This window comes from Platichthys flesus, chromosome 16 (genome assembly GCF_949316205.1).
Source record: "Platichthys flesus chromosome 16, fPlaFle2.1, whole genome shotgun sequence".
NCBI lineage: Eukaryota > Metazoa > Chordata > Actinopteri > Pleuronectiformes > Pleuronectidae > Platichthys > Platichthys flesus.
The window spans coordinates 4939785-4951532 of NC_084960.1; the positions used below are offsets into that span (position 1 = coordinate 4939785).

Here is an 11748-nt window from a genome sequence, read left to right on the forward strand (position 1 = left end):
ACGCGTCCCGCAGGCCGGTGAGTGGATAGCGGTGATGAGACTCCGATCCGACACAGCCTGTGGTGGGACCCTGCTGTGTGTGTGTGTGCGTGTGTGTGCGTGTGCGTGCGTGTGCGTGCGTGTGAGTGTGTGTGTGTGTGTTCCCAGTTCTTTCCTAGTTCACAGTCTCTCCCTAGTGAGTGAAAAGGGAATGGCAGTGATGGAGGAGAGATCAGCCTGTTGTCCTCTCCTCCATCCAGGAGACACTTTGCTCTCCTCCTCCTCTGAAACAAGTTCATCTCCAACATCACAAGAAACTATATTTAAGCTATCTAAATCTATTATGTGGTCAGAACTCCTTCCATGTTTTGTGTCAGGAGGATATAAGTTATATGAGGGGGGTAGAGACCTGCTGCAGGGGAAACCACGGTGATGGAACAGATTCATTTTGAGTAACAGGATAAATACCCAGTCAAAGAATATTACTATTTAAATTACCATCATGACAAACATACAACAATATATTCTGGACTCTGATACGGTTTCAGATATGAGGCCACTCTCAGTCGAAGGTTAGAAATATCTCATCATCACGAGACTATCAGCTGAAAAGAAAATATGTTCTTATCTGATCTTACATAAGGAAATTCATCCAACCCAGAATTTCCTACATAAAATATTTAATTGGAATGAGAACTCATGAACTTTCTGTGAGAGGAAACATTGAGTCTGTGGAACATGTTTTCTGACAGAGTGAAGAACTTTGGTTCCAGTCCAGAAATGTAAGGACACCACCTCTGAATATGAAGCTGGTTAAAGCTGGAGAACTTATGAGGGATAATAACCTTTATTGTTTTAATTAAATAAACTAACTGTGTTATATAAGCACTTCATTCACAGATGTACATATTTAAAAGTAAAGCCCCATATCACCGGATGCATGACTGAACTAAAGACATCTGCAAAATGAAAGTCTGAAACTTTTGCCGCTGCTGGTTTTGTTTAATATTTTCAATATATGAAAAAAAAGATATTTGGTTTGTATATGAAAAATACATAACTCTGACCCCACCCACTTACAAACCACGTGGTCTGTGACGTGTCCTCCCTATATAGTCGTGTTCACGCGAGAGTCCCGGTCTTCTTGTTCCTGCCCGGCTCATTGAGGAGTTGACTCTGAACCTCCTGAGGCGTCATCATGTGTTCTTTATACTTTATGATGAACTCCAGCGTCAGTGGGAACTTCACTGAACACGATCCACCCTGATCAGGTAAGGACTCAATACTGGTTGGATGAAATGTGAGTGTGAGGGATCTATGCTAGTAGCTGCTAGCTGTTAGCTTCCCATAGCCAGGCGAGCACGTGCAAGGGAAGAGGAGCATGCTGGGCGGAAACTACAACTTTACTTATAGAGTTTGAATCAATCTAGAGACTATTTATTTAATCATGTATCCCTAATATGAATGTGACTAAAATGTTAAATATTGCATGTTGTAGTTACTCACGTGTTCTGATCTTTTACAGCAGCTTTGGACGATGTGGAATCAAATCTCATATCTTCCTGCCTGACGGAGGCCTCCACGGGTCATCTGGATTCAAGGTAAAGCTGATGTGACGCGATGGCCTCTGTTTCCCACTCTGCAGTGCACGTGATGAGTTTGTTATCCCTGTCTGAAAACGTGTTGACACTAATGGTATCTGATCTGCTGCGGACTGATCAGTAAAGGCCTGTGCTGCCAATGAATGAGCACTAATGAAGTGTGATGTTTGCAGGTTCGAGGCCCTCGTGTCGCCCCACGCTGTGTTCAGTGCCTGCAGGAGGAAGCACGTGGATAAGGTTGGTACTGATTCATGGTTGATCCAAGTTGAAACTGGTTCTATGAGGAAACTTGCTGCATAGGAAGTGCCGTCTGATGCGATAACTGACGATGGACAAAGCTGTTCTGAGACATTTTACCGAACTCTATGTTAATGTATTCTTTGTGATCAGAGCATTTAATAATCCAGATGTTTCTTTTCACCATACAGATGTAACGGTAGGAACGAAGTCCACGTGAGGACGAGCGGGGTCCTAAGATGACATGAACCAGGTAACTATTACTAGAAGCGCCACATTGTGAAAGTCAAGCCACTGATGATACAAGTTATCCCTGTCTGAAATTAAAGTGTTGATTCATGGTAATCTGAGGCTTGACTTGAGATGCACAATGTAAATTATTTACAGTGTTTGTCAAAATTGTAATTCTTGAATTTTTTTTCAATTCTCCAGGTGGTAGAGGAGCTGAGTTGGACTGAGTCCGAAGTCGCACAAGAAAAGACAAGATGCATGAAATTGTTTTAAAAAACATGTTTAATAAAAACTAAAATGTATAAAATTCAAGTGTCGTGGTCCTTTAAACAAAATTACGAGTAACAATGATCCTATTGGAGGTGCCCAGTACACATCGTCCAATCTGAGTTGATGGATCTGTTCTTCTTCAAATTCTCTAGAAAGAGGTTCTCCTCATGGAGGTATGCTCTGTCCTGTGGACAGAACATAAAAGGAAGAATCTTGGATAGACATTCAAAATGTTTTTTTTTTTTTTTTGTAATTGTCACAATAAAACCTTGTAGATTAACCTCCTTGTGTAAACTGATGTGATTACACATTTGTATAAGCTGTAGCTTTCAATACTTTAAATCTTGCATAAAAGTATCAGGGTTTATCATACGTTTTTACGGATCACTTCCTAATTCTCCCCTATTCATCCTCACTATTTTAAACATTTTCTTTTCAGCTGAAAGTGTTAAAAGTTTTCTAAAACTTATTACCGAAATTCTTTCTGCGTAGGTTTATACCTCAGACCGAGAATGGCCTCATTTATGAAAGTGTCAGAATACAGCAGAAACTGTTGTACCATCATTACCATCATTGTCTAGATGGTAATTGTAATATTAGTATTCTTCGTCTTGGTAAAAGAGATTATAGTTGTCACTCCATCAAATTAGATATTCCTTATTCCAGCCACTTTTCCAAAAAGGTCCTGTTACTCAAAATGAGTGTTTCCATCACTGTTGTTACCCCTGCAGCAGGTTTCTATCCCCCTCATATAACTTGTATTCCCCTGACACAAAGGATGGAAGGAGTTCTGGCCAGATAATGGATTTTATATAATATATATATATTTTTAATAATGGATTTTTTCTCAACATTTCAGTAATGTTACAGAGGAGAACATTCAAAAATAATTGTGTAAGCTCTATACCTTTTCTGCTGTGTACTTCCACAGAGCCAGACTGGCCTGAAGCATCATGGGCTGAGTATTGGAAATAGGAGGGGGGGTGCTCAGGGTTGACGATAGCTCTGGGTTTGGCATCAATGATTCTATGGATAAAACACAAAAGCTTGTTATATTGTCCCCACTCACTGACAGCATACAGAGACTGTTTCTGATGAACGATGTGAAGCTACCTGGTAAAATGGGTGGAATCGGCTGTAGTGAAGTGACGTGAGGCTCCTCCCCTTGTCTCTCTATCTTCTTCTGAACCAGATTTAATCTCATCCTCTCCTGCAACAAAAACATTTAGATTCTAACCTGCAGTTTCTGTACATGTCCTTGCCGTTCACTGACACAAACCTGAAGGATTCGTTGTTCTTGCTTCCTCAGCCGCTCTGTTTGGGTTTGGATATATCCGAGCCTCGCACCGTGCTCGGCTTCCACACGTTGAGCCTCCTGCAGCGCTCGTTCTCCTTCCTCATACCGTTCTGCAGCAAGCTGCGAACAACACAATGTGGTCAAAAGTCAAATAAGACATGTTTACTCCACTACTTATAGAGGTGTGTGTGTGGTGTGAATTTACTTTGCTGAAGGCCTCCACCTCCTGGGCTCGTGATTGGAGTCTCAGGCCTGTGCTGCATATTTTGTCTTTCTCTCTGTCGAGTTCTTCTCTTAGTCTTTCCAAAGTTTCTCTCTCCTGTGCCACGGCCATCTCCTTCTGTCTCACGTCTGCAGTCAGGAGCTTCAGGTTGGCTTGTTCCTGCAACAGAAAAACATGTTTTGGCACTTTGGGGTCCTGTGCATTCTAGAAATGAGTTGAGTGGTTTATGAATTATTATCCTTTTGGTATAATAAAGAAACAGTCATTCCTCTTTTCCCCCCCTGTGAAGCTCACCTGTGCCAGGCCGAGGATGGAATCCTCTCTCTTCTCCAAGAGGCTGCCGACCTCTCGCTCAGCCCTGTCGTGCCTCTGCTTCTCATGGGCGTGGAAGTGGGTCCACTCAGCTGCCAGCTTCCTCCTCTCCTCGGCACAGTGCTGCATCACTGACTTTTGCTCCTCCAGTAATGCGCTCTGTTGGAGAGAGCGACGTGGTGAGGTGAAGAATAAGATGGAGCTCTCTATCGATTCTTCACTGTTGTGGATGTCAGGCTCACCTTGGCTCTTTCCAGCTCCTCTCTCTCCATGTTCATCTGCATGGTAAGGGAGCGCCGCTCTTCTTCTAGCCCTCTTTGTGTAGACTCTACCTTGGCCTGCTCTCCTGTCACCTTCCAGCGTTCCTAAGACACACACAGAAAAATACAGTTTTTCAGGTGAAAAGCAACAGTTCAGGTTTCAGCTGTTATCATGAATGCACTTAATATTAAATATTATCTTTTAAAAGATGTTTCTTTATCCCGACCTTCTCCAGCTGTCTCTGCTGCTCATTTAGCTGAGTGTCCATCCGGGAAATGATTTCCTTCAGATAAGTTCTCTCGTCTGCCATGGCTTTCTGCTGCTGAGCCAACCGGTCCTGCATAACTGGAGAGTACATTTAGAGAATGACCTCAACCCACTTCTGATTTGATACAACTTTGCCCTAAGACAACTTGTGTCTTGACCCATTTAAACAATGTGTGTGTGTGTGTGTCAGGTACTTCGACGCTGCTCGTCTCTGTGCCGTTCCCCCTGCTCCAGGCCATGCGCCGTGTGTTCATGTGTGCTCTCCACCCGAGATGAAAGCTCTCCCAGCCGAGAGGAGAACTGCTCCATCTGCTCGATCACCACTGTGAGAGACCTGGACAAAGGCAGCGCAAACAGAAAGGTAGAGAGTCATACAAATGATGAGAATAATTCCAGGCTCATTGTTAAGACGTAGAATTAGAACATTCAGCAGTAGTTTGCTCATTCTACACTAGAACATATAAAAGAAAAGCCCTATTGACCTTTGACCTACCTGGTCTGAGATGTTGCACTTGTGACCGCATCAATCTCCTCATCTTTCAACCTCTTCAGTCTCTGCACCTGGTCCTCGTGGTCTTTCTTCATCTCAGAGACAGATTTCCTTGATGGCAACATGGGACAAAGATGGGACAGATTTGAGGGGATTGTGGGTAATTTCAGTGAGTCTGCCTCTTAAATCAAGAGACCTTCGATGTTCATAAACATTAAACTGAAATTTCCATCTTCCATCTTTTATTCTTTTGAATATTGATTACTTTAATTGTGACCTTTAGTCAAAAGATGTGCTGTTAATGGTTAAATAATTGTCATAATCCAGTACAGAATTTTTTCCAACTGCTAATGCTTTTTAAAAGGTGACCTGCGTTTACCTCTGGAGGTCTCGGAGTCTCTCCACCTCGCGGTCTCTCTCCTGCTGGGCCTGGGCCAGTTTGCGCTGGTACAGGGCCTGCAGCTCTGAGCGTTCCTGCTCAGCGGATCGTGTTACTGTGGCCAGGCGTTCCATTAGGTCTTCATAGTCCTGCCGCGCTCGCATCTCCCTCTGGACAGCTGATTCCTCCAGGAGCTTCACCCGAGCCCTGGATGAGCAAAGGGACATTTCCAGTTTAAATTGAGCATAAAGACAGAAATTGACCACTCTAAGTGCAGGGATCTATACATAATATGTGTGTGTGTGTGTGGTTAGGAATACAGTACTTGTGTGTGTTCTCCATGAGCTCCATATCCTGGTTATGCTGTTGCTGCACACTCTCTAGCGTCATTTTGCTCTGGTCTCGCTCCAGCTGCAGGGTCTTCACCTGGACAATGAAAAGTGAAAGTTTTAGCCCTGGAGTATTATTACTCATACAGCAACAATACATTAGCCATGTCTGCCCCATCAACACATGAGCATTCACATACCTGTCCCTCCAGCTGGATGATGCGAACCTGCAGAGCTGAAAAACCTCCAGGTTGATGCTCTTTGTCTACGAGTCTCTGCTGCACCCCTGCATCCACGACCCCCCCGAAACTCAGCAACTGAGACTGCATCATCTGAGGGAGGAGAGTAAGAGAGTCAAGAACAAAGAGGTGATGAGCGTGTTGTCATATTGAATAAATCGTGGAGATACGTAAGGACTTTAGGAGTTCCTTGCCTGTTGTTGTTGGAGAATCTGCTGCAGATTGTCTGCTGAAAATGTCACCTACACACAAGATACAGGAGGAATTATAAAAGTCCCCAGTCACGACAACCTTGCTATAAAAAATCATGAATACCTGTTGCTGGACAGTAGTTGATGTGTTTGGCATTTTGTTTTGTTGTGGAACTGCTGTTGATAAAAAGAAACATACGTTATAATCACACAAATTCAAATATGTTGTTAAAGAAAGAGTAAAACATGCTTCTGTATCTGAAACTACATCCCTGAAATTAAATGAAGCCCCCCGCATCACACTAACTCTGCCTCCCCCCTCCCCCACACATAATTTATCTCCATTACTTATTGCTTCTTACTGTATATAGTGTCTTACTGTATATATTGTTTTTTTATTTGTATGTATACAAATATACGTGGCAATAATTGAATTCTGATTGTGATTGTGATTCTGAATTAAAAAATGCCCTTAAAATGACCTACACTCATTTGTGCCAGGCAGTGTGGTATATATAGGATTAGGCAATGGCAGCTGTTGCAGGAATTCATCCAAAGCCTTGTTAGGACTTTTTCGCAGCCTGGGTCCCTTGCTGGGATGGGGCCGGCTAATGCTAGAAGCAGAGACTGACATAGGACCAGTCAGCTGAGGAGGGTATTCTGAGGGATGAGATAAACTAAGAGTTTGTCCAAAGCCTACTTTGACGAGGAGGACGTTAAAATGGTTGACCTGGCAGTGGGAGTATAACTGGATGTGAGGGGTGAGTATGATTGGTGTCCGAGAGCGTGTATGAGAGGAGGGGTAAAGGACTCACACAGACGATAAGCATGACACAGGCCTGGTTTTGGATATGGGTATTTTAAGTGCTGTAGCATGATTTAGTATATCTTACATTTTTCGCATAGGCTAAGTTTGTGAAAATTACAAATGAACAATGTCAAAGTGAGGAAGGTTACATCTGTAAATGTGCAGATTTTTCTGGGTGGGAGGGGGGCATGGCTTTGAAAAATGTGGTTAATTAGCAAACTTTAAAAAATATGTAACTGCAATGTGCTTCTTTGGGCGAATGGCTGTGCAACTGTCTGAATACCTTGCTCGGCCGTCTCCTCTCTGACAGGGGTGGTGGGGGCAGCAGGGCTGGGGGGGTGCAAGAAAAATGTTAGAATGAAGAAGAAAATAGCGATCTAGTCACGTGTGTGGATTAAATGGATTTACACAATAAATTACCTAGTTTCTTTGACAGATGCAACGTTATCCTCTCTGCCCCTGGGAGCCCGTGAAGTGACTGGTTTACTGAAACCAATTATTAAGAAGTGAGAAACAACTTTCTTCTGCCTCTGGACTGTATTTTATCATATTGTATTGTAGTGTATGGTTTCCACAGTACCTAACAAATGACTCCAGATCAAATTCTTCTCCCTCATCAGAAGAATCTTCCTGCTTAGACTTTTTTGACTCTGGGTTGGAAGCTGACACAGTCTTCCTCCTGCTCAGAACTCCTGCTAACCAGTCGTCCTCCTCTTCTTTCTTCTGGGTTGTGGAAAACTCGGGCTTGGTTTGTTTCGCTGGGGCTGGGCTCTCCACTGCCTTTCTTGCAGTAGATGTGGCCTGACCACCAGTCAGGGAGGGTTTTCTCTCCAGTAAGGGAGAGGAAGGAGCATTTGGAGACCCTGTGGAAGTCTTAGTCTCTTCCTCTAGAAATGTGTTATCGTCTTTTGTCGTGAGGCCTAACCAATCGGCTGAGTTGCGGTGAAGAGCTGAGGTGGGGGTGGTGGGTTTGGGTTTCTTGTCTGTGGTAGAAACACTGACATCCTCTGTGGAAAATCTGATTGTACAAAGAAATAGATGAATACAGTCCTACCGTGTACATATTATGTGAGTGTCCTTAGCAGGCAAACAGCCAACTGGAGAACCAAGATATGACGACACACAAAGAACACACACCTGACTGACGGTCTGCGGGACTGACGTCCTTCAGGCACGGATCCCAAAGTGGGCTGATAGGACCCAAATGTCAGATCCTCATCTAAACGCTGTTCTGAAAAATGCGAGCAAAATCGAGTTTAATTATTTCTATCTTTTTAAATTGTCCTTGCTCACAGCTCATGGAGCTCTGTTACCTTCGGCACCGGTGGTCTTCTCCTGCTGCTGCCTCTCTCGGGACACAGGCTGCTCCTTCCTCTCACCTGTGGGCGGTCGCTCCAGAAGACGAGGTGAAGGCAAACTCTCCAGGATCTCGTCCAGTCGAGTGCGAGCTCTCTGGGGGGGCTCACTCCTGAGATTAAACACGGAGGAAAAGGGGGGGGGGGGCGTAATGCATAATGTATGTTATGATGCAATGTACAGCAGCAAGTCAAAAACAAGATGTTTTGGAAAAAGCAAATCATATGAGACAGACAAAGATCATCACTGGGCAAAGTTTGTTTCTAGATGCAATCCCAAAGCACTGAGGCAGTAATTATTCATTGTTTGAACACTAAAAATAAAGACAACAAAAAGAGTGAGATTGTAAAAGTTAAAACAGATTTGTCACCTTTCCTTGTTGGGCCAAAGCGATGTCTCTTTCTTCCTGGGATTGTTTTGATCGCTGTCAAACCCAAGTGCATCCATCAGGTCGTCCTTATCATCATCTGATGTGGCATTAGCTGGTGTCTTTGCTGCTTTAGTTGATGAACAAAGAATTAAAACGCACACATAGTCAGTGTTTGATGGTAAGCCATAAAAATAAAAAAGCAAAAAGATTTAGAAACAGTGAGGCTCACATGTTCTATTCTTAAAGTTGGGAGATGCTAAAGGAGATTGCAGTGACTGCTCAGATTTGGGCGGCTGCACGCTGGCTTTGGCTTCGGGCTTGGTTTCATCTGGAAGCAAGTCATCAAGCAGGTCGGCCAGGGGGTCATCATCCTCTGCAAAGGAAATCAAACTCTTTATTGATCTATTCATGTGTTTATGGACATAATCATTTCAGAAAGACCCATTAGTAAATGACAGTGAGTTCATACATATCTATACTGATCCACGGATAAAACTCAACTACAACTTAAAGGCTTAAAACATGTATCTTCTATCTTCATTGTAGGGAGTCTGACCAAGATCTTCATCATCACCACAGTCTGAACTCATGCAGCAGTAGCAGTATACGAGTCCTCTGAATGGGACACAGAAGGTCACTCACCAGAGAAGCTGAACTTCCTGTAGTCCCGAGTCGATGCAGCAGGCGCAGAGTTTGGCTTTTTCACGGGTTCATCTGAGTGTTCTAATGCAGTGGAGTCGTTCTTTGGCACCTTAGTACCAAACGCTTTTGTCTGAGCAGGAGCTGAACTGGGCTTCTTTATTGATGCAAAAAGTTCAGCGTCCATATCATCCAGGTCCTGTGTGAGGAAAGACAGGACAGAATCAGACCTGTGACCTGTGCTGTCTCTATAGTTTATATGAAGTGGACCCAATGTTGACAAGTGTTAACTCATCGTGGAAACTCTAATTAAGTCTTGACCTTACTAAGTAAAGTACAGTGAGATAACGTGTGCTGTGATTTAGCTCTACACAGATAAAATAAAACTGAACTGGTTACCTCAGTGTCTCCAACATCCTTCTTTACCTCCTCTGCCAGCATACTGAAGATGTTCTCAGTGGCAGAGGAGCTGGAAAAAATAAAACAAAATAAACGGAACTTGTAAGGAAAAAGGAGTAAACATTAAGAACCGGTATTAAAAATATTTTGTGACTCCAACTTACCGAGTCAGGGGTCCACCGCGAGCTGCTCTCCCCCTTACAGAGGGTTCTGTTAGGAGACAATATTATAACCAGTGGAGCTTTCACATGATAACGTCATTATGACAATCTGTTTGGTTTAAACTGAAGAAGCAAGCTCACGTACTTTTGTCCTCAAATAAGCTGTCCAGCAGATCGTCATCCTCAAATAAACCTGGGGAAAAACAAGGGGGGGGGGGGGGTGTACACTTCAACAAATGTTTACAGTTCTGAATCCTATTATTGTTACATTTTGCTTATACTTCTAATAGCACTGCAGTGTTTTTATTTGCTACAAGTACTTTGTAGCATTGCTATTACGTAGTTCTTGGTAGTTAAATGTAATAATGTTGATCTACTTCTGTTTACATCCTGCTTGAGGGATCCTCTGAGCAAAAGGTGTCATCTACAGCTTGTTTAACGAGTTTGTGCAGAGTTAAAATAATAATAACACATGCATTGTATTATATGTGTATACTATATTAATACATTAAGAGAAGTTGGAGGAACTTACTTTTGGATAGTTTGTCCCTCTGCTTTGCAGCCTGCAAATGACAGTGAATTACAGTTATGTTATTGTTTAGATGTGCAATGGATCAACCCTGGCCCTGGAGCCAAAGCAAACAACAAACACACAACAACGAGTGGTTGGGAACTCAAAACCAGTTTGACTCACCATGTTCAATCTCTGCTGGTAAACGTGCGAGGAGCTAGCTAGCTGGCTAACGCTAGCTAAATCTGATCAGGCGTCTCCTGTCTCCATGGGAAACCACCCGGCTGCTGCGGCTCATGTCAAAGATACGATACACAACTGTGCTTCGTTATTATGACGACAATTACTATCGCTTTACACGGTAACACGATTGGTTTTTAACGTTAGTTGAGCGTGCTCCAGCTAACTTAAGAGTTAATAAGGGATTAATGCACCACGTACGTTTCAGGCTGCACGTTAGCCATGTAGCACACCTAAGCTAATCTATTCTTCAAACACACGTTCCGCACCATGAGATTTAAATACAGTAAAATATAAAAATAAATAGTAACCAGCTGGTAAACAGAGAGATTTACTGCAGCGATACGACTAAAGTACACACTTCCTGTTTACACGTCGCAGTGCATTCTGGGTATAGTAGTTTTTCCTTAAGCGTAGCCTCAATATCGTTAATTATCTTGTTTCTTGAACAACGATTTATGGAAACACAGTTTTTCCTAAACACATCTGCTCTGTTCTTTCTAAATTAACAACTTAATTATCTTGTTAGTTCAGAAAACTTATAATTTACTTAAAAAGGCAAAAATCTGCTTTTTTTAAGAATCAACAAACCCAACGATAATTAAGTTGTTAATTAAAATAAAAACCGAGCTAGTTTTAATTTTTAAGTAAATGCAAAAGCTTCCGTTTGTTTTGGATGTGCTAACACGATAAAAGAGATTCCCACAACCTCTGACATATTTATTCCCAGCGTACCAAACCGGTTCACCACCAGGTGGCGTCAGAGCTCAGAGGATTTGTGAAAGCAAATCAGTATCAACAAATGTGAGGAGCTGAATAATTGATCCTCTGCGGGCCATGTTTAATTCAGTGAGGTCTGGGCCAGATGTTGCACTTTTAATTAGCACAATGATCACTAAGGCAGAGCCCCGTCCTCAAGAGGAGCAGAACATTGCTCCTCACAAGGTTTCCTCCATCA

The 11748-nt window shown here is 42.9% G+C and overlaps 1 protein-coding gene, 1 long non-coding RNA gene and 2 other non-coding genes across 7 annotated transcripts; 3 read left to right on the forward strand and 1 right to left on the reverse strand.

Annotated features, from left to right (window-relative positions):
* The first annotated feature begins 2 nt into the window (after window positions 1-2).
* On the forward strand, window positions 3-2355 carry LOC133971120 (uncharacterized). 2 transcript variants are annotated; one of them, XR_009924357.1, is made up of 6 exons: window positions 3-17; window positions 1096-1250; window positions 1505-1580; window positions 1754-1817; window positions 2009-2070; window positions 2250-2355. It is a non-coding gene; the product is annotated as an uncharacterized LOC133971120 (long non-coding RNA). The 2 variants fall into 2 exon arrangements; XR_009924356.1 differs by lacking the exon at window positions 3-17 and adding an exon at window positions 67-81.
* LOC133971650 (small nucleolar RNA SNORD49) lies at window positions 1856-1929 on the forward strand. Its single transcript, XR_009924400.1, has one exon. It is a non-coding gene; the product is annotated as a small nucleolar RNA SNORD49 (small nucleolar RNA).
* On the forward strand, window positions 2104-2174 carry LOC133971649 (small nucleolar RNA R38). The gene has a single exon (XR_009924399.1). It is a non-coding gene; the product is annotated as a small nucleolar RNA R38 (small nucleolar RNA).
* LOC133971118 (fas-binding factor 1 homolog) lies at window positions 2313-11153 on the reverse strand. Of its 3 annotated transcripts, none has more exons than XM_062408347.1 (28): window positions 10734-11153; window positions 10572-10602; window positions 10185-10232; window positions 10043-10088; window positions 9879-9948; window positions 9483-9678; window positions 9070-9213; window positions 8841-8964; window positions 8428-8582; window positions 8252-8345; window positions 7695-8132; window positions 7535-7600; window positions 7398-7444; window positions 6431-6483; window positions 6310-6357; window positions 6077-6208; window positions 5873-5973; window positions 5548-5754; window positions 5172-5279; window positions 4873-5012; window positions 4638-4756; window positions 4393-4515; window positions 4133-4309; window positions 3821-3997; window positions 3598-3735; window positions 3432-3528; window positions 3226-3344; window positions 2313-2503 (listed from the first exon to the last, which is right to left on the reverse strand). In XM_062408347.1, exons 1-28 carry the CDS (start codon window positions 10734-10736, stop codon window positions 2402-2404), a joined length of 3303 nt encoding a protein of 1100 aa, XP_062264331.1. In that variant the 5' UTR covers window positions 10737-11153; the 3' UTR covers window positions 2313-2401. The 3 variants fall into 3 exon arrangements, with proteins under 3 accessions (XP_062264331.1, XP_062264332.1, XP_062264330.1); XM_062408348.1 differs by having other exon boundaries at window positions 6431-6480; window positions 8841-8967; XM_062408346.1 differs by having other exon boundaries at window positions 8841-8967.
* Window positions 11154-11748: the final 595 nt, after the last annotated feature.

Bases quoted from the DNA above. Each gene is read 5' to 3' on its own strand.
- LOC133971118 (XM_062408346.1), bottom strand. The intron at 9,679-9,878 runs GTAACCAGTTCA...TTCCTCACACAG, and splicing joins AGGATGTTGGAGACACTGAG to GACCTGGATGATATGGACGC. The intron at 4,516-4,637 runs GTCGGGATAAAG...TGTGTGTCTTAG, and splicing joins AGCAGAGACAGCTGGAGAAG to GAACGCTGGAAGGTGACAGG.